This window comes from Peromyscus eremicus, chromosome 8a, assembly GCF_949786415.1.
Source record: "Peromyscus eremicus chromosome 8a, PerEre_H2_v1, whole genome shotgun sequence".
Classification (NCBI taxonomy): Eukaryota; Metazoa; Chordata; class Mammalia; order Rodentia; family Cricetidae; genus Peromyscus; species Peromyscus eremicus.
Window position 1 is genome coordinate 101,409,331 of NC_081423.1, and position 26,230 is coordinate 101,435,560.

The window sequence follows — 26,230 nt, forward strand, 5'->3', positions numbered from 1 at the left end:
CCTCCACTGCAGTCCTCAGTGGTGAGTGGAGCCCTTCCTCGGTGGTGGCTTTCCCAGGTGGTAAGGTGCACACTTGTAAATCTTGGCACTGTGGAGCCTTCAGGCTGCCCAACCACACCCTCTGTCAGCCCTTGGAGACCTGAGATGCAGGACTTGCTTCTATCTGGGCTGGTACTACCGTCAGGTTTCCTGGGGAGGGAGTTGAGAAAGAAACGATTCTTCAGAGCCTAAAATTTAGTCTCTAGGCTTCCCATGAAGAGCTGGTTTGCCAGGTTAGCAAGAGTTTGTTAGTAGGAGTTGCTGCTAATGGAGAGACACCCAGGCTTGGGGACAGTGGGGTTCAGGGGCAGTGGCCAAGGGAGGGGGCCTTCCTGAATCCTTGGTCCAGGCTCATGTGCACAGGTTGGTGACTTCCTTTTCCAGATCATCATGGTTTGGTGAGCTTAGCCACCTGGTTCAGCCTCCCCTCCACAAAAGGCAGACTTCTTCCTCCTGAGGCCCTGGGGAGGGGGGGTTCTACAAGATATTGCCACCTTCTCCCAAGCCCAGCTCTCGATCACTGCTCTGTGTCACCCATGCCCAGCCCCACTCTAGGGAATCTGTCCTCCGTGAGAGGTCTGCCCCAGCCTGGACATGGCACCAGACACCTGCTGCTGCTCGCGTGGGGCCCTGCAGAGGAGGCTGCCCATCCTGGCCTGGCTGCCTGCCTACTCTCTGCAGTGGCTGAGGATGGACTTCATCGCTGGACTCTCCGTGGGACTTACAGTCATCCCCCAGGCACTGGCCTATGCGGAAGTGGCCGGACTCCCACCCCAGGTGAAATAGCTGTCCCCTCTCCACAGCCTGACCCTGCCTTGTTCCTCAGTGTCTGCACAGGCAGAAACACCCGACAGCGCCCTCAGACACTTGGACGTGTCCTACCCTGGTGGCCTCTTTGTGTCTAACCTCTTAACTGTTAAGACTTAACATGTGACTGCCTTTCGGCGCCAAGCTAGTCCCAGATTTTCCAGCTGAGGCCCACATCATGGCTTATGGTGACTGGGCAGGTACTGGTGTCTCATTCCCAGAGATCCCAGCACTTGGGAAGCTGAGACAAGTGGATTGAGAGTACAAGGCTAAAGACTGAATCACAGACAACAGATTTAAAGGAATACTTGGGGCTGGAGAGATGCCTCGGCAGTTAAGGACATTTGCTGCTCCTGCAGAGGACCTGGATTCAGGCCCAGCACCCACATGGTACAGCTCATAACAAGCACTTGTAACTCTAGCTACTGGGGATCCAACAGGGCCTCTGAGGTCACCTGCACTCACATGGTACACATGCATAATTGCAGGCAGAATACTCAGGATCATAAAATTAAAAACAAAGCCGGGCAGTAGTGGCGCACACCTTTAATCCCAGCACTTGGGAGGCAGAGGCAGGTGGATCTCAGTGAGTTTGAGGCCAGCCTGGTCTACAGAGCAAGTTCTAAAACAGCCAGGGCTACACAGAGAAACTCTGTCTCAAAAAAACAAAACAAAACAAAACCAAAGCCAAAAAATAAAGAAAGAAAAGAAATTAAAAAAAAGAAATAAAAATAAATAAAAAGGCAAACACTTCTCAGACTCACAAATATAAGTACACATCTGCTTCCAGCAGATGGCCCCAGGCCCCCACCTTTGGTAGTTAATGGAAGGAGAGAGGTGCATCCTCTGATGTGTGCTGGGGTGCCGACAACAGAGACATGGATGCCTGGTGACCTGCCTGGGCCTCCTGGTGCTCACTGCAGTCTCTTCCCGACAGTATGGCCTCTACTCTGCCTTCGTGGGATGCTTCGTGTATTACTTCCTGGGCACCTCCCGGGACGTGACTCTGGGCCCCACGGCTATCATGTCCCTCCTGGTGTCCTTCTACACCTTCCGTGAGCCCGCCTATGCGGTGCTGCTTGCCTTCCTGTCTGGGTGCATCCAGCTGGCCATGGGGTTCCTGCATTTGGGTAAGACTCTGCTTTCCTGTTGTGGGGGGCGTTCACAGCTGCTCTTCCTGGGGTTCCAAGTCCTCCTGGGGTGCCTTTCTTTACATCACTATACAGGGAGGGGCACCTCCAACTCTGCTGTGTTCTGCACAGGGGCCAGACGAGAACACTTGTAGAGCCTAGACCTTTCCGACCTTCCAAAATGTCTAGAATATGTGTAGAGGGCAGAAAGGCCTCGTGCACACAGATAAGCACTGGAGAGGTCAGGAAGGATAAACACACTCACCTGTCAATGGAGGTGCTTAGTGTTCCTCCAGAACGCCAGGAAGAGTGTAGTTTTACAACTGGTGATCCTCTGCTGTCCGATGAGACAGGCGCTGCCTATATCTCCCAGAAATTTTGTTTTTACTTATCCCAGACTCTTTCTCCTAAAACCTTGAGTATTGCTTTTAGAACACAAAACCCATTCTTTTTTGGTTTTGTTTTGTTTTGGTTTGATTTGGTTTTGGTTTTGTTTTTCGAGACAAGGTTTCTCTGTATAGCCCTGGCTGACCTGAAACTCGCTCTATAGACCAGGCTGGTCTTGAACCCAGAGATCTGCCTGCTTCTGCCTCCTGAGTGCTGGGATTAAAGGCGTGCACCATCATACCTGGCTTATAAAGTCCATTCTTACGAGTGATGTCACACGTGCTGTACAACAGCCTAAGTGACTTCTGTGTTATCTCAGGGCCAGGCCAGTCCTGACACCCACAGGATTATGTTTACCTCAGTCAAGCTCCCTAGACCCTAAATCTTGGGCCCTATCTATGAGTCAACAGTACCCATTCTTGTGAAAGAAGCCAGATGTACTTTGTAAAGAATCTCTATGTAAACATGTGTCTTAAGTTGTTGTGCACTGGGACTGAGTTAATTGTTATCCCAATACTTTTTTCCAAAATTACGCTGTGCTTAAACATGGCTAGAAGCTCCTGTCCAGCACCAGTTACAATAAAACAGGTTGAGCTGGGTTCATTCAAACCTGTAGGGGAATCACCACAGATACAGGGGTGGAGAGAGGGCTCACCGTTCAGAACATGTACCACGCTGGGCCATGATGGTGCACGCCTTTAATCCCAGCACTTGGGAGGCAGAGGCAGGCAGATCTCTGTGAGTTCGAGGCCAGCCTGGGCTACAGAGTGAGTGAGTGAGTTCCAGGACAGGCTCCAAGGCTACACTAAGAAACTCTGTCTCAAAAAAAAAAAAGAGGAACATGTACCACTCTTGCAGAAGACCTAGGTTCAATTCCCAGTAGCCACCTGGGCAACTCAGAACCAACGGTAACTATAGTTTCATGGCATCTGGCATCCTCTCCTGGACTCTGTTCACTCCTGCACACACATGGTGCTCATAAACTCACACAGGCACATACATACACACATTTAAAAAAAATAAGTCTTTAGAAAGAGAGGTCCAGAGCGGCATGTTGCCGGTCAGTCTTTAGCTGTGGAGTCTGCCCCCCAGCCCCACTGTGCCCCTTCTCCCTGCCCACACATACCCCTTCTCCTGAGGTTGATAACATGTCCCCGTCCTTGCTCTCCTGGCCACAGGGTTCCTGCTGGACTTCATCTCCTGTCCTGTCATTAAAGGCTTCACTTCTGCTGCCACCATCACCATTGGCTTTGGACAGATCAAGGTAGGCACAGTGTCCACCTGGACTCTACCCCGTGGCTGCTGTCGTCATGCCTGGGAGTAAGACTGAGGCCAGTCCTGCCTGTAGCCTGTCGGGGCCTGTGGCCGTCTGTACCCCAGGGAATGAGAAGCACATGGTGCCTTCCTAGAGGAGGTATTGAGTGACATCAGGTTCCACGGCAGGGAGTCTGGGGCTGGCTGCGGTACCTTATTTCCTGGCTTTATTGCATCTGTGCCCCAGTGCCAGATGGGCTTCCCAGGGTGCTTCTGTCCGGTCTTGATGAACGCGTGAGACTCGTGGTTGCCAGCCAACTGCCAGGTTCCAGCAGCCATCTTCCAGATCTGACCGTGCACGGCTTTGCTACTGTGGTCCCTCCGTTTTTCTTTACCATTTTTTTGAGTACGCCAGACTTTACCTTTTTTGTTTTTTTAAACCGTATGTAAGATATCTACAGAAAGTACTAAAACCCCTGTTCTTCAGTTACCCAAGGGTAGAATTTACTCTGTCCACTGCCAGCCCACGAGGATGGGACTGGGTGCTCTGTGTGAAGTGTGCACCTGCCAAGCTTGTGCAGAGTGGAACTGAACTCTGTCCTGTTCTTGTCCACTTGGGCCCCTCGTGGCATACTTAGGGCCACACCTCTGGCTCGTGACCCTGTGTCACCACCCCACAACTCCACAAGGCATGCTTCTCAAGGCCAGGGGCTGCTCCACCTCTCTGGTGCGGGCTGAGAAATCCAGGGTGGGGATATGGGTAAGTGTGTGGGAAGGCTGACTTTTTCTTTTTCTTTTTTTCTTTTTTTTCTTTTCTTCTTTTTTTCACTCTGACTGCTAAGCACTAGGTCACACTTTCATGAGTCTAACTCCCCTCCCACACCAGACCCCTAGATGACAGGCTGGTCATTGTGCCCACTTTAAAACAAGCAAACATCTTAGCAAGGTATGGGCAAGTGTGGTGAGGAGGTATGTACACACTTGTCAGGGTGTGCCCGTGTCTTTTCTGTGAGGGCCGCCTCTATTTGGAAAACAACATAATTCAATTTTATGTTTTTACTCCTCCCTTCCCTCGTGAGAATTGAGTGGTTTCTTTGTGATCATGGTGCCAGCAGGGGATCCTTCTCTGCCCCCCTGTTTTGCAATCCTAGCTGCCCACCAGATTTTAAAAACTTGGTTAGATCGTGACCCGCAGAACTCTGACATGGCTAGAACAGGAGTCCCCTGAGACCCAGAATGCATCTGTGTTTGCTTACCCAGAGTTCCCACACCTCAGTGTTTGCAGCAGGTGTCAGGCTGTCACAGCTTGTCACAGCCCCTCCTGGACCTCCAATGATAAAGGACAAAACCAGGGAGTAGAGCCCCCTTTCCTGAAGGCAGTCAGCACCCGGCTCCCTTGGAGCCCTGCCTGCCCATGTGTAGTCTTGTGGTGGGTGTGGTTTTCCCTTCTGGTTGGTGGGGGTGGTGCTAGGAGTGATGGACATGACTTTGGACCAGTGTCTACAGGTGCTTAGGGGCAGCCCGGGACTCCTGACCACACAGCTGTAGAACTGTTTTCCCTGCTTGGGGGCGTCCCAAACTTTTTTTTTGTCTTTATTAAGATAACACCACTCTCCTGCCTTGGGGTCTCCTGGGAGCCCTGAGCAGCATGGCCTTGGGGATTGGGGTCCAGCGAGGGACTTCCGGGGCCTCTGATGGGTCAAGTGTGAGCCGTTGGCTGCTGGTGGGCCGTGGTCTGATGGCTCCTCTGTTTGAACAGAACCTGCTGGGATTGCGGAACGTCCCCCGGCAGTTCTTCCTCCAGGTGTATCAGACCTTCCTCCACATCGGAGAGACCAGGTACTGTCGGCTTTTGTCCTTCCTGACCTCAGCCCCATCCAGGCGACATTTGTTCTGTCTCACAGGCGCCCTTGGGAGCAGTGCTGTCCCAAGTTAGACCTGCAGACACCAGGTCTGCCGGGCCTGGCCAGACCCAGAGTCGGCAGCATTTTAGCCAGACCTGGGCAGTGTGGACAGACTAGAGCCTTCTCTGTCAGTGTCTCACTCCCAAAGTTCTTAGTGAGGCAGAGAATAGGGGCAGCAGGCAGGGCCAGGGAGCCATGGAGAGACCTGGGGCACCCATAGGGGGCCTATCCTTCAGAGAGTTAGATAACGCACCCCAGGAGCCCAGTGGAAGCCAGAATGAACAGCCTGCCCCTTATGCCAGAAATTATTTGGGGAGCCACCCGAGCGGAGGGCAGTCTGCTGCTGCTCCCTAGGGTCTGAAGCCAGTGGCCGGATGCTTCCTTTCTGCCCTGGTGGGGGGCAAGGGAGTGAGATTGGCCAGTCCCAGCCCGTTACAGGCAGTGCTATAGTGGGAGTCACTGACCGTGCCATCCCAAGCCCTCCAAACCTCTTGGGAACAGACTAAGCATCTATAGGCCAGAGGACACGTGACTGAAAATGGGGCCAGTGATCCCGGTGCCATGGTGATGAGGGGCCTCTCACTTCCCAGCCCTCGGAAGGGTGTGTCCTTCAGAGGCCGGAGAGGTTCTGAAGTAGAACAGAGGTGTAGGTTATTCAGGAGAAGGTGGAAAGGGCAGGGAGAGACTTGCAGCAAAAGCTACCGCTGAGAGCTATACTCTTGACTGTGATCCTGGCATTTGGAAGGCTGAGGCAGTAGGATTACAAGTTCAAGGACGGCTTTAGCTGTGTAGAGAGACCCTATCTCAATAAAAGGAAAGAATAGCCCCAGCAGCCCTCAAGGCACAGAGTCAGGTGCTGACTGGCCCTCTGTCCGCAGGGTGGGCGACGCCGTCCTGGGGCTGGCCTGCATGGTGCTGCTGTTTGTGCTGAAGCTGATGCGGGAACACATGCCTCCTCCCCACCCTCAGACGCCCCTTGGTGTCAAGTTCAGCCGTGGGCTGGTGTGGACTGTCACAACAGGTAAGGGGACCTGTTGGCAGAGGAGCCGGCTCCACAGAGTTGGTGCTGTGGGCATAGGCGCTTCCAGCCCAGAGCTGAGCTGAGGACGCACAGCAGCAGATAGTTTTCAGACTTAAACGGTTTTGCCCATCGGGGACATCAGTGGTCACTATGGTTGTCCCGGCAGTGTTCTTGTTTGTTTGGTTTGGTTTTTTCCTGAGACGGGCTTGACCTTTAACTTTTTAATTTATTGACCTTTAGCAATTAACTCAGAACTAAAGGGTTTCTACTTACAGGTACATCAAGTGTGAAGCAGGTTACCTAGCTACACCCCCCACCCCCACCCTGCCAGGAAAAAACAAAAAACAAAAAAACGGCAGCAGTGGAGATAGCTTGGACAGATAAGGGGCCAAAGGAAAAGAAGGCAGTTTTATTTTCACTTGTCACTGTCAGACTCCTAACACCTTACCTAACCACTTCTAAGAATGTAGTTTGAGCACATAAAATCCCCTTTGCTCAGATATTAACCGAATTTAGCCCTTAGTTGATTCTGTCCCCCATTAGTCACTTCCCTTTTGGGTTGCAGATGATGTCTGGTAATTACTGCTCTTTGTGTGGATCTTATTGCCCTCCTTCTGACCATGAGGGAATCCAAGCCTGGTGACCTTGCCTTAGCCAGAGCATTGCTACTGCGTGGGTATATAACTGTAAACCTCAGAGACTTGGGGAGAACTAGATTGGAGGGCTAGAGGAGAGAACTAGAAGAATGAGATGGAAGATGAGGAAGATCCAGGTGGGGAAGACCAAGATGAGAAAGGAGGAGACGGGAGAGCAAAGATGGGAAAGAACTAGACGGATGAGAACCTAGATGGGGCAGAGCTAAGAGGAAGGAGTTAAGATAGCACTTAGAGGAGACAGCAGAAAAGTGAAGAGAGAAATCCAGCGAGAAAGGAGCTAACTGAGAGAGCAGAGTAGAAGCTGTGTAGAGAGAGAACTGACTCAGAAGAATAAAGTGAATGGACTAAGAGTTTTGTATACATAGATTTTTTAGCGTATCCCTCAGATTAATTAATCTGCCACTGGTAGCGTCTCTTCTGGAACTCTGGGAGAAGTCTATCAAGGGGCCTTCATTACATCATACAATAGGCTTCATTACTTCCTGTCACCTCCCACTGGTGTGTGTTTCACAAGGCCACGTGCCCATGCCTGCTGAGTCTTCCAGGCTGCAGTGGGGGGTTGTGGAAGGGTAGTGTCCCCTGACTGTGAGATGTCGTGCCTCAGTTACCTTCCTTTTCTCATTAAGACTGTGTCTTGGGGCAGGAGAGATGGCTCAGTGGTGAAGAGCACTTGCTGTTCTTGCAGAGGTCTGTGTTCAATTCTCAGCAGCTACATAGCAGTTCAGAACTATAACTACAGCTCGAGGCGATCTACTGACCTCTTCTGACCCCTTCAGGCACCCATGATGCACAGGATACATACACATGCATGCAGACAAAACACTTATACACATAAAATAATAAATAAAGCTTCAAAAGCATCAAGACTGCATCTCACCAATCTCTCTCCCGTCTGTCCCAGCTCGCAATGCCTTGGTGGTCTCCTTTGCAGCCCTGATTGCTTACTCCTTCGAAGTGACAGGACACCATCCTTTTGTTCTGACTGGGAAGATAGCCACAGGGCTCCCTCCTGTGCGGGCCCCACCCTTCTCAGTGACCACAGATAATAAGACCATCTCATTCTCTGAGATGGTGCAGGTGAGCAGACGCAAAGCCAGTAGCATGACTGAGGCTGAGATGGCCCCTGGGGCGGGTCCTCAAGATGGGGTGTCTCAGGAAAGTGGAGAAGAAACCAAATAGGACACATGTCTTTCTGCCTCGAACCCCCTCCTCCGTTGGACACTGGGAAGGGATGCATTTGCTAGATTCCTCTTCATGCCTCTCTTTTCATGATGAGGTGGTATTTCCTCTCCAGTGTAAATTCACACTCCTGCAGCTTGGGCAATGTTTGCCTCCATTAGCCTCCAAGAAGGACCATACTGCTGCAGTGGGTCCCTGCTTGGAAAGACCCTCCCTGAGCACAGGAAGATTACTCATTGTCCCTCTCTCCTCTCAGGACATGGGGGCTGGACTGGCTGTGATACCTCTGGTGGGCCTCCTGGAGAGCATCGCCGTGGCCAAATCCTTTGGTGAGATGCCCACTGCCCATAACTCCCCCAACACACACACACACACACACACACACACACACACACACACACACACACCAGGCTCCTGCTTCCTGGGGTGTTTGCCTGTTCTAATTTTTAAAATTAGAATTTTAATACAAGGAATACATGCTCATGTTTTAAAAATGAATTGAAGTGGGGTGGGGGTAGGGTTAAGGAACATCTGTAACCTAAAATCCAGAAGGCTTCACAGACTGAGAGGGAGCCAGCATGGCCCAGCTGCTCTCAGAATGCAGTCTGTGCAAGTATGCAGCACTCCTAGCTCCCAGAGTCCAGACGAAGGACACCCAGCACACTGTAAGAAGGACTCTGTAGTGAGGAACCCCATCAGGATGTGATGTTAACATACTGACAGCCTAGCCTGTGTGGGTACATGAGTCCTAGTATGGAGCCCTTGCTGATTTCTGGGGTGTGGATGCTCCTACACACACACACACACACACACACACACACACACACACACACACACGAGTTCAGATGCCTGCAGAGGCCAGAATGTGTCAGATTCCCTGAAACTGGAGTTGCAGGTGGTGGTGAGCCTGAACTTGGGTCCTCTGCAAGAGCAATGAGCTCTTTCAACCCTGGGACGTCATTCCAGCCCCAAAATTTGTTCATTTATTTGTTTGTTTTTGATACCAGGCCATACTGTGTAGCCTTGACTGGCCTGGAAGTCACTGCTAGACCAAACTGGCTTTGAACTCACATCAGATCTACCTGCCTGTCCCCTGAGTGCTAGGATTAAAATGAGCCACCACATCCAGCTGAAAAGTTTTAATTTAATCAGTAAGCAAGGCCGAACTTTAAACTTTAGTACTGGGCTCACTAAATTCCTAAAACTTTGACCCCGTGTTTTCTCCCTCCGGCTCCGTTTGTCCCAGGGCCTTACCTTTCTAAGGCGGGGCTCTGAAATCCCTCACTCGCCCCACCAGAGACAGCAGTTCTTCTAGCTCTGCCTTACCGGTGTCTGGGTTCCAGTCCATAACCACAGCAGGTCCTCTTCAATATGGGGACAGGGTGATTCTGAAGACTAAAACCAGGGCTTGGAGTGGGGGTCAGTGCTACAGCATTTGGCTAACATGTCTGGTACGGGTTCTTTCCCCAGCAACACACACCATTCCCATCGTCATTCCCAGCAAAAATAATACATGCTTTCAAAACTCTGTATTCATGCTTCCTGCCTGGTCCTGGTTGTGCCTAGAACAGATTCCTTCTCCAGCATTCCAACACTTTGTCCCTAACCCCAATCAGACCCTCTTTAAGATTTGCTTATTTGCTGGGGTGGTAGACTACCACTTTTACCCCAGCACTCAGAAATACAGGCAGACAGATCTTTGTGAGTTCAAGGCTAGCCTGGAATTTATAGGGAGTTACAAGCCAGCTAGAGTCACACAGTAATATCCTGTTTCAACCTCCCCCTCCAAATTTTAATTCATTTTTATGTATGTATGAGTGTCTATATGTATGTATGTGCACCACATGTGTGCTGTGCCTGCGGAGGCCAGAAGAGGGCATTGGACCCCTTGAACTAGAGTTATAGACAGCTGTGAGCCACCATGTGGTACTGGGAACCGAACCCCTGTCTTATGTGAGAGCAGCAAGTGTTCTCAACCACTGAACCATCTCTCTAGCTACTGCTTTCGGATTTTTAAGATCAAGTGTGTTCAGTTTGTGTATGTTTTATGTGTGTAAACTAAGTTGCTCAACTTGGTACCACACATCACTTGTTCTTGTACATCAGTGACAACATTTGTGCTGTCCTTTCTCTTCAGCCTCTCAGAATAACTACCGCATTGATGCCAACCAGGAGCTGCTGGCCATCGGTAAGACCCCTTCTGGTCCCAGTGCCTCTGTGTCTGTCCGATTGTATCAGTTTTGATGTTTGTGGGGGAGAGAGGACTTTGAAATCTCAGCTTGGACCTGTCCTCAGGTGTCCAGTCAGTTCCATCCCTCTCCTGTGGTCTGTTCCTCTGCTGGCCAAGTGCCTGCTGGGCCTGCCTAAACTATAGCCTTGTCCTATGCTGGGGAGGGAGCTGGAGGGTGCAGCCAGGCCGACCCACAGGTGAGTCTCCTGAATGCCTTTCCCTGGAAGAACATGTGGTAACGGGACCCAGGACAGTGCCTCCATCTTTTCCCAATGTGTCCCTCTCCAGGCAAGGACACATGGGTCAGTGAAGACTCAGGTGGTCCACTAGGGTCTGGGTCAGGATTAATTGAACTTTCTTTTGTCCCTACAAACTAACATATGTACTGATGTGTTTTTGTTTTTTGGTTTTTTGGTTTTTTGGTTTTTTGTTTTGTTTTGTTTTGTTTTGTTTTTTGTTTTTCGAGACAGGGTTTCTCTGTGTAGCTTTGCGCCTTTCCTGGGACTCACTTGGTAGCCCAGGCTGGCCTCGAACTCACAGAGATCCGCCTGGCTCTGCCTCCCGAGTGCTGGGATTAAAGGCGTGCGCCACCACCGCCCGGCTCTGATGTGTTTTGAAAGAACACTAAAAATCTTTCTGTTTTAAAGATTCATTTATTTTTACGTATTTGGGAGTGTGTGTGTGTGTGTGTGTGTGTGTGTGTGTGTGTGTGTGTGCAGTGGAGGTCAGAAGAAGGCATCTGTTTCCCTGGAACTGGAGTTACAAACAGTGTGAGCCACCATGCAGGTGCTGGACACAGGAGCTGGGGCCTCTGCAAGAGCATCAGTGCTCTTAACTGAACCATTGCTTCAGCCCCTCACTGAGAATCTTAGATTTGATAATGGAACTGTTTTTAATATGTTGTGGGACCTGGGCTTTCCTACCTGGTGAATGCCCATGTGAGCCTGGAAAGTACTGGGGCTGGTTTTTTGTTTTTGTTTTGGTTTTTTGGTTTTTTGAGACAGGGTTTCTCTGTGTAGCTTTGGGTCTTTCTTGGAACTCGCTCTGTAGACCAGCCTGGCCTCGAACTCACAGAGATCCACCTGGCTTTGCCTCCCAAGGTAATCCCTGACCACCATGGGTCAGTGTAAACCTGTGTAGCCTTTGGTCACTGTCCTGTAGTCGGACTTCCCTTTGGGCTGCCAGCTCACAAGTAACGACATGGAGACTTATTGTTAATTATGAAACCTTGGCCTTAGCTTAGGCTTTTTCCTAACTAGATCTTATAACTCAAATTAACCTTGTTTCTGTTAATCTACATTCCGCCACGTGGCTCAGTTATCTCTTGGTACTGTACGCCTAACTTCTTCAGTGTCTCGCTGGTGTTGCTCAAGCACCTGGATTCATCCCAAATTCCTCTCTGCCTGGAGTCCCGCCCATTCTCTTCCTGCCTAGCTTATTGGCTATTCAGCTCTTTATTAAATCAATCACAGTGACACAGCTTCACACAGTGTAAACAAATATTCCATAACATTTCCCCCTTTTTGTCTAAATAAAAAGGAAAAGGTTTAACTCTAACACAGTAAAACTATATACAATAAGAACAATTATCAGGTATTGTCTAAATAAAAATGGAAGGTTTTAAGCTTAATACAGTAAAACTTTATAGAATAAGAACAATTATCAAGTATTGTCTAAATAAAAATGGAAGGTTTTAAGCTTAACAAAGTAAAACTTTATATAATAAGAGTAATTATCGGGGCTGGAGAGATGGCTCAGTGGTTAAGAGCACTGCTCTTCCAGAGGGCCTGAGTTCAATTCCCAGCAACCACATGGTGGCTCACAACCACTTGTAATGAGATCTGGTGCCCTCTTCTGGCCTGAAGGGACACATGCAGACAAAATACTGTATACATAAATAAATCTTTTTTAAAAAAAGAGCAATTATCAAGTATTGTCTAAATAAAAAGGGAAAGTTTTAATCTTTAAAAAGTAAAACTGTATACAATATGAACAATTATCAAGTAAGAAATACATTCAAAATGTTCAGTCCATTTGTATTTGGCAAATTCAGAGAAAATACTACATTATCTATCCAATCTTGGAGAGTCCACAGTTTTATACCTAAACCATTTTCTATCATAACTTGTATTACCAGCCTAAAAATATCTTTTTAGACCTTAAAATATTTTCTTAGATAAACAACTTAAGCTTTTATGTCTCTCAACATTATACACTTTACACCTCTTTTGTGAGTTTCTTTTCTGTATTTGGTAACAAGGAGAAATGAAACTATAACTATCTAGTCTTCAACATCATCAAAGTCCTGAGAAGGATTAAATATTAGCTGATTAAACAGGAAGTGCAGAGTAAACAACTTCCAAAACTAAGAAGTGACAGAGACGGCTGGCTGGACAGTCCCCCAAGGTTCCTCTGCAACGTTGGGGCATCCATCTTCAGCCTATGGGCCTAGAGTACCTGACATACTACTGTGAAGCAGGAATTCTGAAGGACTGCCCTACGTTGTCTTGGCAGAGTTTGGCAGTTGCTTTCTTTTGTGTCCTGCTTGTCCAGTTTGGACAGCATGCTGTCAGCACTTGAGGCAAGGGCAGTGTCTTTGCCCAGTGGCTACCTTTGCCACAATGAGGCAAACTCCATATGGAGGTTCTTCGATATTCACCATCCTTTTATGAAGTAGATTGGTGCAGCCAAGAGCAGTTGTGTCTCAAGTCATGAAAAGCCTTAGGTTATGAAAACCTCTTACATGTCATAGTCTGTAGGTCTCTGAAGTGTTTGGAGACCATCTATCTATCTACACTGTGTCTGTTTGACCTTGAAAACATACCTGACATGGCCACAAATTTAATTGTTATAGATGACTAACTAATAACCTACATTTCTTTATTATCCTAAGTAGCTTTCAAGGACTAGAGCTCTTCATTACATTTTTAAATGAGCTGTATAGGTACAATACCTTAAACAAGAGTAGAAACATATATACAGTATGTTCTAACAAAAATAAAGCCGGGCGGTGGTGGCGCACGCCTTTAATCCCAGCACTCGGGAGGCAGAGGCAGGTGGATCTCTGTGAGTTCGAGGCCAGCCTGGGCTATCAAGTGAGCTCCAGGAAAAGGCGCAAAGCTACACAGAGAAACCCTGTCTTGAAAAACCAAAAAAAAAAAACCAAAAAAAAAAAAAAAAAAACAACCTTAAATTTGTATCAATATACAGAAATCCATAGCAACGTAAAATATTTGAGACTAGTAGTTGCTTTTTTAAAAAATAGATTCGGCCAGATGTGGTGGTGCACACCTTTAATCCCAGCGCTTGGAAGGCAGAGGCAGGTCAATCTATCCCCTTTTTTCTTTTCAGAATGAGATCCCTGGATCTAGTCTCTTTTGTTTAGCTTCCTCCCTGACCATGACCAATAACAACTTGTCATGTGTTACACGAAACTTAAATGGTGTTATAATAAAAACCCAGAGCTAGATATTGGGGTAAATGCTGAAAGATCAGAGAGACGAAGGAACAAGCCACTACCATGTCTCACCTGGCCAACTCTGTGAATCCTCTGTTGAATGCCTCTGAGTCCTCAGCTGAAAGGCTCTCAGCCAAAAGGGCTTTAGTTCCTGTCTCCTTACGCCTTATATACCTTTCTCCACCCAGCCATATTACTTCCTTCTTAGTGTTGAGATTAAAGGTGTGTGTGCTTTTCAAACAAAGGCATGAGATCTCAAGTGCTGAGATTAAAGGCGTGTGACTCCCAAGTATTAGGATTAAAGTTGTGTGCCACCACTGCCTGGCTCTGTTTCTATCTTAGACTGAGTTAATCTCATGTAGTCCAGAATGGCTTTGAACTCTCAGATCCAGACAGATCTCTGCTTCCGAGTGCTCGGATTAAAGGTGTGCGCTACCACTGCCTGGCCTGTGTTTAATCTAGTGGCTTGTTCTGTTCTCCAACCTTCAGGCAAATTTTATTAGGGTACATAGTGTATCACCACATTCACCAACCCCCCTAAATGATGATAAAAATCCATAATCTACTGAATGACCAAAAAACCACCCACCCCAACTATTGTGAATGTGGGCATTGTGTTATTAAAATTACTTCCTATTGTCTGGGGGTGATGGCATCTTTGGGAGACCCTGAGAAAATTGGGGTAATGATCAAGTCCTGGGAGAGCTAGCTGTTGTCCAGTCTCCATGTGATGGGAAAGTGCAGGGCTGGAGTAATCTACAAGGCTGGACCATCTTAGCTAACCACCTTGAAATTGTAATGAGCAGTTTGTAGTCCAATGCTGATCTTTGGATGGTGTCTGTCAGCTTAGTGGCATTACCACAATCTAGGTGGATTCATTGTTGCAGGGTCCCAATGTTGGACCCCAAAGTTTAGGGTCTCAAGTGGGCGCCCCAAGAACCCAGACTCCAGTCCAGTTGATGCAACAGCACGAGGAATTTATTGAAGAAACATCTGTACAGATGGGCAAACTCTGCTCCCAAGAGGAAGAGTCGCAACTTACTGCAGCCCCATAAGGGCTTTTAAAGGAAAAACCCACAAAAGCCGTAAGATTACTATTCCCATACAATGTCACTTCGATTGATTTATGTCTAGAAGCTAATTTCATAAAATCATTGTCTGGTTACAGAGTGATCACAGAGGGTATACAGTTACGTCAGTGTGCACATTTTTCTTGAAACCTCAAGGGGGGTATCCGGGTGGGAGTGCATACAGGTCACGGTGGTCCTCCCTGGAACATTTGCAACTTTCCCAGTCACAGTTGAGCACACCTCTTAATAGAAATCTCTTTATATTGTTATATTGTTACAGGGGTGATTGAGTAGTGGCTGAGTCAGGTTGCCCTGGGAACTAGATTTTTAGTTTCTCATTTCCTGGTGCTTGAAGTTTCTCTCTTTCTGAGGCTTGGGGGTGTAAGCCTGAAGGGCTAGGGTCTTTCACCAACATCTTTTTAGAGACCTCAAAGGTCACTGCCAGGAATGGTTCACTGCAGAAAACTTAAACATTTTAAATAAGTCATATGCAGCAGATCTCTAAGAAGTTAAAGGACCACAATCTGTTATGTACATCCAGGGTACACAAACTTAGTTCCTAGTTACCTGTTTCAGACTCAAGCCTAAAATCAGGTACAGGAAGCTAGATGAAGCCAATTTCTAGAATTAGTACTCTGTATGTCCATTAATATCATGACAGAAAGCTTAAATATATATATTTATATATTTATTTATTTATTATATATATTATCTTAGAAATTTTGAGATAATATTTATAACTTAAGAAAAGTTTTAAAGAGTCAAAATTAGATGAAAGGGTTATGAGATTAGTGACAGTAGAATAGTCCCTTAATTTTGGTTTTTCTTCTGTCCCATACCAAGTGGCTCTTCTGACATGAGACAGAGATTTTTGGATTTTTCTTTAACAGGCATGCTTGGGTTTAGAGAAGGAGAGAGCCATGTTCCAACTCCAAAGCCAGCTTTAATTTTTAATTGAATTGGGACTACAAAAAGACCATTTGCCTCTTATGTCTATAGAGAACAGCAGAAACAAACATTTGGGAAGATTTATCCTGTTGGAAAGGTGCTATACCATTAGGCCAATTTACTTTTTTTCTTGGGACATTGTCTCTGGATGATTTGTCCTTTTTCTTTCGATGTCTCCTTTGTCCAGTGGTCTTCAGATTCCTTAGTTGGATGCTTTTGTTCTCCTGGAAAGACAAAAACAAAACCCTACCCCAACCCTAACTTGGGGGGAATTTCCCCTTTTTGGCAGGTTATATCTGATCAAATGAAAGGCATTTGTTAGCCTTAGAGTTAGTTTAGATGGAGTGGTCATGCTGTTTGATGAACTATCACCTCTCCTAAACAAGAGGTCTCTCCTATTTAAATCTAATCTTTATCAAAAATCTTGATGGTATCCATAGCTTTTCTTCTCCTGTGGAAACAAAAGCAAAACATCTTCCCCAACATAACACATATTGTGGTTTCCATTCTGAGTTCAACATGTCTTTGAAATACTCAGGTTGATTTAATTCAGCAGTTTTTTTCTATTTAATGTCTCTCTGCAGCTGCCATTCCTTTCTCATTAGCATTTTAAAAATTTAAAGTTAATAAATTTATTAAGCATATCTTTTAAAGTGCGGTTAGATCATTTTATAACTGTTTGTCTTGTAGGATTGTGTGGCATACCTATAATATGCTATATGTTGTAATATGCAAAAAACTTGCACTTTACTAGAGACATATGCTGTAGCATCGTCAGTCTTAATTTGTACAGGTATTGTCATAATGGCCATAACTTCTAATAAATGTGTAATTACAGAATCAGCCTTTTTGGAACTCAAAGCAGTTCCCCTTGAAATCTATGGTATGGTGCACATATTTAATTTTTCTTTCTTTTCTTTTTGTTTTTTTCCAAGACAGGTTTTCTCTGTAGCTTTGGTGCCTATCCTAGATCTTGCTCTGTAGACCAGGCTGGCCTCAAACTCACAGAAATCTGGCTGGCTTTGCCTCCTGAGTGCTGGGATTAAAGGCATGAGCCACCACCACCCGACATATTTTAATTTTTCAAACTCTGCAAAATTAAACATATCCATTTGTCAAATTTAATTTCTTTGAGTAACTTTTGGGTTACTTCTGCAGATAATGGAGTTTGATTATATAAAGAATAAGTAGGACATTTCTTTATAATTTCCTTGGCTTGTTGCCAAGTGATAGAAAAATCTTCAAACTTTTGCTATTAACATGATGTTTCTTATGAAATTCTGAGGCTTCTAGCACATTTCCTATCAATAGCTGATAAATTTCATCATTACCTTGTGCTAAAGGGCCTGGTAGGCCTGTATTGGATCTGATATATATAAGGAATGATTTCTATTTCTGGTTACTTGTAGTTGAATAAATAACAAAGTTAATTCTGAATCATCTGGAATAAATTTATCATTTCAATATGTAAAACAACTCTTTATGTATATTAAGAGTCAGTAACTATGTTAAAAGGTTCTGGAAAATCTAATACCATAAAAATAAAGTATAATTTTGACTTTTGAATGGAATCATAAGGGGTTTGAGCCATTTTATTTATTTTTCCTGACTTATAACCTGTCTTTCCTGATTTATTTACATCAGTATAGAAGGTAGGGGCTCTAGAAACTGATGTTCCTTGTACAATGTTAGGAAGGATCCAATTAATTCATTTTATACACTGAAGTCTCTTGTTTTGGGGATATTTGTTGCTAATCTCTCTCAAAAAAATTACTGCAAGCTCTTTGCCAATGTTTAACTTTATTGGCAAGGTTTTACTTTATTAGCAGTTTCGGAATGTCAGTTCTAACAAATCTCCAGCAACACTGTCTAGACTCTACCAAGCCTTCTGCTGCCCCTGCCCCTCCTTACTCTCAAGCATGGCTCTGGACCCCAGAGGGGCTGGTACTTCAGTAATCCCTAGTCTTTGGGGCTTTTTCTCATTCTTCTGTGAGTCTACCACACCTTCTAGTGACCCGTGGTCAGCCCAGCCTAACTGTGGATGTAGGGACAGAAGAGGGGTGATCATAAAAGAATTGGGGTCTCTGATTAGTGTTTTAAGACAGCCTACCCACTCTGGCAGAGGAGCTGTTGGCAGCAAATGGCTGCTTGGGACAGAGAGTCATTTTCAGTGGTGTGGCCACTAGTCAGTTGCCCGTGCTTTGTGTCTAAGTTGGGCACGGCGACTTGACTGGCTTCCTTACATTTAGTGCTAGGGAAGTTCCAAGAGCAGACCTTGAACCTGTAGTTGCCTTGTAGGTCATTGTAAAGGTTCATGGGTGGGATGGATGTTGGGTAGGCAGAGTGTGGTAAGTGTGAGCCAAGATCTTATTTCCTTAGTGCAGCAAGGCTATGTGATGTGGTCTGTAGTGTTACCTGGGGAAGGCACCTTGCCGGCCTTGACCTTCGGTCCCTCAGCTTGACTTGGCATTCACAACAGCCATGTTATAGGTACTCAGGTAGATGTCTTCTCCATAGTTACTGATACTGTCTCTAAGGTGTCATGAGGCTTCATATGGCAAGGCCTGAGCCAGCTCTACTTTAAACCTAGAACAGATGGGACATGGTGGTCCAAACCTGTGATTTCATCACCCAGGAAGTAGAGACAGAAGACTCACAGGTTCATTCTCAACTACATATCAAGTTCATGGCCAGCCTGGGATACATGAGACCTTGTCTCAAAAAGCAAAAACTGGGGGCTGGCCAGGCAGTGGTGGTGCACACCTTTAATCCCAGCACTTGGGAGGCAGAGGCAGGTGGAGTTTGAGGCCAGCCTGGTCTACAGATCAAGTTCCAGGACAGGCAGGGCTGTTATAAGGAGAAACCCTGTCTCAAGAGAAAAAAAAAAAAAAAAAAAAAGCAAAAACCTAGACTTTGAGGTGGGAGTTAAAAAACTAGACTCCACAGGGTGGTGGTGGTGCACGCCTTTAATCTCGGGAGGTAGAGGCAGGTGGATCTCTGTGAGTTCGAGGCCAGCCTGGACTACAGAGTGAGTTCCAGGAAAGGCTCCAAAGCTACACAGAGAAACCCTGTCTCAAAAAACAAAACAAAACAAAACAAAAAAGCAAAAAAAAAAAAACCCCTAGACTCCAGTGCAGATGAGTGTGATAAAGATCTGTTTCCCTTTCCTAGAAGAAAGTGGGGGAGGGATCCCAAGTCCTTCCCTCCATCCTTCCCTTGTGTAGTTCTGCATTTGACCCCCACCTCCTCCTGCCTTTTTTCCTTCTGTCTGATGTCCCTGCTCTCCTCAGGGAAACCTCTGTTCTCTCCTCAGGCTTCTCCAATATGCTGGGCTCCCTCGTCTCGTCTTACCCAGTCACTGGCAGCTTTGGGCGGTGAGTGGCCATGTTCTTTCTTCTCTGTGCACTTAGGGTTCACAGGGGCCAAAGACCACTTTTCCCCTTGCCACACCCCTAACCACATTTGACTATTTCTTCCTTCTCCCTATTAGTCCCCCAGGCATTCTAAAGACCTTTGGAAAGCTGTGACCGTGTCCACAGCAAGGAAGGTTACAGCTGCCCTTCAGAATAGCTCCTGGCATCCCTGCCCTGCATTTAGTGGTAGAAGTCCCTGGCCCATCCAGGCATGCTGGTACCTGAGTTAATTCCAAAAGAAAGTAGGGAGAGAGCCTGGCATTGTGGCACACACCTTTAGTCCCAGCACTTGGGAAGCAGCGGAAGCTGAATCTATATAGTGAGGTCAAGGCCAGTCTGGTCTACATAGTGAGTTCTGGGATAGCCAGGTCTATATGGTGAGAGACTGTTAAAAAGAGAAAGAGAGAGAGAGAGAGAGAGAGAGAGAGAGAGAGAGAGAGAGAGAGAGAGAGAGAGAAAGAAGGGGAGGAAGAAAGAAAGAAATGGGTACAGGAAGTTCTCAGTCTCTGTCCTGATGAGTCAGGTTTGGAGGCAATCTTCTCTGGAGTCTGGAAGATGGGAGGGGAAGCCCCATGGCTGAAAGGGGAGCTGTGCCTTCCTCAGCAGGAACTTAGGATGTAGGGGGCAGAAGACGGGAGATCTTAAAGGAATTGGGGTTCTTGGTTGGTGTCTTCATACTTAATAGACACATGTATTAGGGAAAGCAAGGCAGCCCACCCACCCAGTGTGGCCCGTGGTGAGTTGCCTGTGCTCCGCGTCCAGGCTTATGCAGGGGGCCCTAGTTAAACTCAGGGGCCGTCCAAACAAGGCATGAGTAAGAAGGGGGACGTGTTAGGAAGAAAAAGAGGAAGTGGAAGGGACATGAGAGAGAAGAATGGGGGATGATGTCAAGATAAACTTTTATAAAACTGTCAAAGGATAGCTGGGAGGTGGTGGCACCTGCATTTAACTCCAGCACTCAGGAGGCAGAGGCAGGCAGATCTCTGGGAGTTCAACACCAGCCTGGTCTACAGGGTAAGTTCCAGGACAGGCTTCAAAGCTACCCAGAGAAACCTTGTCTTGGGAAAAAAAAAAAAAAATGTAGACAACCATGGAGATCGTGCCCAGTGCCCTGCGGCTGTGCTGACTGAGGGATGCAGTCACCTGTTGTCAGCTCCGCCTGCCCTAACTCCCATCTGAGATCCGACTGGAAGGTCAGCCCCAGTATGAGGCCAGACAGCTCTCCTCAGCCACTGGAGATGGACAGGTTTCTCCCTGTTGTCTTCCAGGACAGCTGTGAATGCCCAATCTGGAGTGTGTACCCCGGCAGGGGGCCTGGTGACTGGTGAGTCCCCCCCTTCTTTACCTTGGGTCCATGCATGGGCATGGTGGAGAGGGGAAGGAGCCCATAATTTTCTTAACTTCGTAGGGCATTCATAGCAAGTCTGTGTGGGTGCACAGCTGTGTCCCACTGGACACCAGGCCCCTCCATCCCTCAACTTCGTTTTGTGGGTGCCGGGTGGGAACCCCTCCCCCCACAGGTGTGCTGGTGCTGCTATCCCTGGACTACTTGACCTCACTCTTCTACTACATCCCCAAGTCTGCACTGGCCGCCGTCATCATCATGGCTGTGGCCCCGCTCTTTGATGCCAAGATCCTCAGGACGCTCTGGCGTGTTAAGAGTATGTATGTGCAGCCGGGCGGTGGTGGCGCACGCCTTTAATCCCAGCACTCAGGAGGCAGAGCCAGGCGGATCTCTGTGAGTTCGAGGCCAGCCTGGGCTACCAAGTGAGTCCCAGGAAAGGCGCAAAGCTACACAGAGAAACCCTGTCTCGAAAAAAAAAAAAAAAAAAAAAAAAGAGTATGTATGTGCGCATTCAAGGCAGGCAACCTCTGACACGGTGTCTGAATGCCAAGGGCATCTTTTATTGCCCATCTCAGCCTGCAGCCCTACTTTGGGCTAGAGCAGGGGCCTTGTGGTAAAGTTAGGAAAGGACACACAAAAAGCTAGGAAATACAATTGTCACTCAGGGTGTCTGCTTGGGGAAGCTGGACTTTGGTCCGTGCAGAGCTGAGCTCAGTGGAGAATGGGGTCTCCCATTCTGTCCCCTCCCTCTCCTCCCATCTTCTTGTGGGTGGGTGGGTGACTGCCCAACCCCACAAAGCAGCCTTTCTGCCTCCCCTTCTTCCTCGTTGGCCACAGTTGCCAGATGTAGGCATGGTCAGTTGTTCTGTCTCAGTCTTTCTGTGTGTCATCACATTTCATCTTTAGGACAGCCTTGAAGTGTATTACTGTGTGTGTGTGCGGGGGGAGATATAATAAATGCTTCCAGAAGAAGCTGGGGCTCCATGGAGAGTGAGCATGTCTGGGTTCCTGCCTCAGAAGTAGAATCCCAGGCTGAGTCAAAGTATTTTGAACCCAGGACACTACATCAGCCAAGGAGTCCTCTGAGAATCCTGGGAGTCACAAGACACACACACACACAGAGACATATCACACATACATACACAGACACACAGACATAGACATAGATACACACACACACACACACACACACACACACACACACACACCTTCCTTCTCTTTGTCCCTTTTCTCTGGGTTCTCTGACAAGCTCCTCCCCATGCCTACTTGCACACAGGAGCTGGAGGGATGGGACTGGGCCAGGCAGGTCCTACCCTGCTAGACAAGGACCCAATTCTCTGCCCGTGGTCTGTGGGCCAGCTGCAGCCTACAGCTTCTATTCCTGTTAACAGATCTTTAGGGCTCTCATCCCCACTATTAACCTAGGAGATGCTAAGGGGCTGGCCACTGGGCCATGGGGCTCGGGGAGCAGGGAGCAGGATATGGTGCCCTGAACCCTCACTTCTAGGGCTGGATCTGCTGCCACTCTGCGTGACATTCCTGCTGTGCTTCTGGGAGGTTCAGTACGGCATCCTGGCCGGGACCCTGGTGTCTTTGCTCATCCTCCTGCACTCTGTGGCTAGGCCCAAGACCCAGGTAGGCCCAGAGTGGGGACATGTTGGTGGGAAGCCCTGGGTTGCTAAGGTAGCTAAGATGTCTTCTGTTTTCAGTGCTCCTGAGGGAGAGCGATCTCTAGCTCTCCTGAGTGTGAGGTGTTGGGGGCTCCCCTGCCAGCTCCCCCTCCTGCTGTACCCCGTGTGCTAGGCTTGGGTCAGGGCTTCCTGCCTGTCCATGAGCAAATGAGCAAAGCCTAGAAGAGTATCCTTGTAGGGCCTGTGGGAACGCTGAAGGAAGACCCCAGACTAATAGTATGGAAGAACAAAGAGCGTTTATTATCCCATCATGCATGTGGGGTCGCTCACCTGTGCAAAATGTCAACGACCTTGAGATGAGTGTGGGCTCCCTAGCACAGCTAGGGGAGTCAGGATCAGCTACATAATTGGTTAAGCGGGCAGCATTTACATTGGTGTGTTTCTTTTCTTTCTTTTTTTTCACATGCCAATTTTTTTTTTATTCTCACAATTCTATATTCTTTTTTATTTATTTTAATTTAGAGGGAGGACATTAGTGTATTTCTAACTGGCTGAGGTTCAGTCTTATCGTTTTTGGACACATCTGCACAAGTTTGGACGTGACTCAGAAGGGGCTGCTGGGTTTGTCCTTGAGACACTGTGAGGCTGACTTAGGCCCTCTGTGTTTGTTCTCTCCCTCGACCCTGAATGTAAGGGCCTTGTAGATTGATGGCCCTTTGTCGGCAAAGACACCTGCTTGCCCTTCCCAGAGAGCTGCAACTGAAATTCAGTTGTAAAAGTGGGAGAGTTTAAGCCCTTGGTCCTGCCCCGTCCGCCTCTGGCGTTCACTCCTGCCTTCCTCCACCCAGGTGTCAGAAGGACACGTTCTTGTCCTGCAGCCGGCCAGTGGCCTGCACTTCCCTGCCATCGATGCCCTGCGAGAGGCAATAATGACCCGGGCACTGGAAGGTATGTGGGTCAGCCAAGATGAGCAGAAATCAGCACGCACCCCCGCATTCACCTGCACCACAGCCTCAGCACCCTCAGGCACAGCCTCGGTGGTCGGGGAGACAGTCACCTGCTTTCACACTTCAGGCCTCTTTGAGTAGTGTCTGCTGCGGATCGGACAGTCCCTGCTGGGCAGCAGTCCCATGACTCCCCTACAGCCTGTTTCAGCAAAGGCCATGTTTGCTCCTCTTCCTCTGCCTGGGGAGTTGACATTCAGGGGAACCCAAGAAGGAAGTAGCTTTCTCCAGACAGCCGTTGCCTCCACCCTGGCCCCTTTGCTGAGTGACAGTCCTGGGGAACGGTCTCTCGATGGCCTTGCTTCACCCCTGCCGTGGCTGCAGAGACAAATGTTTTACCTTATGCTGTAACAGACTCTTGGCCTCTCTCCCCAGCATCCTTACCACGCTGCGCGGTCCTGGAGTGCACGCATGTCAGCAGCATAGACTACACCGTGGTTGTGGGGCTCAGTGAGCTCCTGGAGGATTTCCAGAGGCGGGGCGTCTCCCTGGCCTTCGTTGGCCTGCAGGTAGGAGAGCCAGGCCACCTCAGGAGGGTCCACAGCCCTCCCTGTGGCTCTGGGCTATTGTGACACCTGTGGACAGATACTACTGCATGTACCTATAGTCCTGGCATGCAGGAGGCTGAGGCAAGAGTGTTGACATGAGTTCAAGGCCAGCCTGGGTCTCACTTCAAGTATAAGGTTAGCTATGGCTACAGAGTAAGACCCTGTCAAAAACAAAAATTAAAATATTTTAAAATCCTAAATGATCATTATAAGGACCCATGTCCAGGCCTCTCTGCTGCTGTGGCTATAACTTGGCAGGTTACTGGCCATCTGACTTCATTCTTCTGTGGTCAGCGCCGACCCACATATGTGGTCTGTGTGCCCAGTGTTGGGAACTTACGGCCAGGGCTCTGGTCCAGGGCCATACCTGTGCCCATTGTGGTGTGTGTGTGTGTGTGTGTGTGTGTGTGTGTGTGTGTGTGTGCGCGCGCGCGCGCGTGCCCTCATCTTCATGGTTGTTAGATCAGGATTCATGAGTCAATGTGGAAAATAAAAGAAAGAGGAGGCCAACCTCTGCAGAAGTGGGGTGTCCTTTAATCATAACAGAATGGGGACTGTGCCCAGGGGGCACCACTTTATAGGGAGGAAGAGGGGACTGTGGGAGGGGAGGATTTATCCGTGGGTGTGCTCTGCATAAGCTGAATGGTGCCAGCAGATGTTCTCGTTGCTATGTTGGCTGTTCAGTCAGGCAGTGTTTTTATCATGGTGCCCAGTCGGGGGCTGAGGTTCGTTATTTTAGATCATTATGGAGACTGTTCCTATGAAAGGTTCTCTGGCAGGAGGACCCCAAGGTCCACCTTCCTCCTCCTCCATCCATATGAGACAAAGCAGAATCTCACTGGAACAGTAGGCATCCACTAGTGTACCTCTCCCATGTTTCAGAGCAGCCACCCCCTGCCCTGGATTGAAGCCTGTCTGTCCCCCAGGTGCCTGTGCTTCGCACGCTGTTGGCCGCTGACCTGAAGGGGTTCCAGTACTTCACCACTCTGGAGGAGGCCGGTGAGTGCCAGGAATATTCCTCAGCAAAACTCCATGATGAATATGGAACAGGAAAGCCCTGAACTTGGGAAAGGCCCTGGCCCAGGCAGGCCCACACTTTCTTCCTCAGCACCATACCCTGGGTGACGGTCATTCCTCGAATCCCATCCAATGGTAGGACCCGGCCTTATGGAGTGTTTTCAATACTTGATAAAAATCCCGTGTGTTTTGCAGAGAAATCCCTGCAGCAGGAACCAGGGACTCAACCCTACAACATCCACGAAGACTCTGCCCAGAGCACAAGATCTCCCTGCTGAAGTCTCTAGAAGGTTCTGTCACTGTGATTTGATGTTGACGTCACCTGACAGACTCACCAGCCTGGTGGGACTGAAAGCGCACCCCACAGGTGGCTCTGGAAAAGAGCAGGAAGTCATGCGGTGAGACTTTCCTGCTGTCCCCTAGCTGTGAGAATTTGGGGAGAGAGAGGCCAGGTGAACAGGAGGACCCAGGACTTGTGACCTAGGTTGGCTGGGGCGAGCTGGCACTTCCCAGGTCCTGAATTCCTGTTTGGAACCAGGCCCTGCCCGAGAAGAGGCGGAAAATCAAGCATCTCAGAGATGTGCCTGACCACAGCTCAGAGTTCAAGCTGAGCTGAGAGGGGGCCACAGTGTGCCAAGTACAATGAGGACTGTTTAAAATGGTGTGTTTTTAAATGAAAGTCATCACTTTGGTGTTTTCATTGAAAAAAAAAAAAAAAGAAGGCAAAACATTAATGCTTGTTTAAAAAAAAAAAATCCAAGAACTCATCTATCCCATTCACTGTCCTCCTCACCTGAGGTCCCCTGCCCAGGACAGGTATCTGTCAGTGTGTACACATGGTGGCCTCTTATGTGAACCAAATCACTACATCAAGGTACTTTGTAAACCATCTTTATGCAGTCATTTACTGTGAGTTATTTATTATGATGATGGATGGCATTAAAATACAAGATTTTTATTTATTCTGTGCTTGTGTGTCTGGGTCTGTGTGTGTGTGTGTGTGTGTGTGTCTAGATAGGGACCTGTGTGGAGGAAGCCACGAATGAGTGAAGGGTGTGGGCACAGCCATGCCAAGGATTCCAGTGCCTCAGCCCCATGAGAGTGGCAAAACCTTGGCTGGTGAGGCTCAGAATGATGGTCAGGCCTTCCTGGGGGTCTCGTGCCAGTGAGTGATGTGCACAGAAACTAGC

General features: G+C 48.1%; 1 protein-coding gene across 1 annotated transcript; it reads left to right on the forward strand.

The window, feature by feature from the left end:
* Positions 1-588: 588 nt before the first annotated feature.
* Positions 589-26,002, forward strand: Slc26a11 (solute carrier family 26 member 11). The gene is given in 17 exon segments (XM_059272248.1): positions 589-816; positions 1,784-1,976; positions 3,542-3,627; positions 5,377-5,456; positions 6,400-6,542; positions 8,100-8,275; positions 8,634-8,706; positions 10,515-10,565; positions 19,396-19,456; positions 20,764-20,819; positions 21,016-21,156; positions 22,348-22,475; positions 23,320-23,419; positions 23,851-23,984; positions 24,950-25,022; positions 25,236-25,289; positions 25,292-26,002. Coding segments are annotated over 17 exon segments (1,791 nt in total). The 5' UTR covers positions 589-633; the 3' UTR covers positions 25,351-26,002.
* The last annotated feature ends 228 nt before the right edge of the window (positions 26,003-26,230 follow it).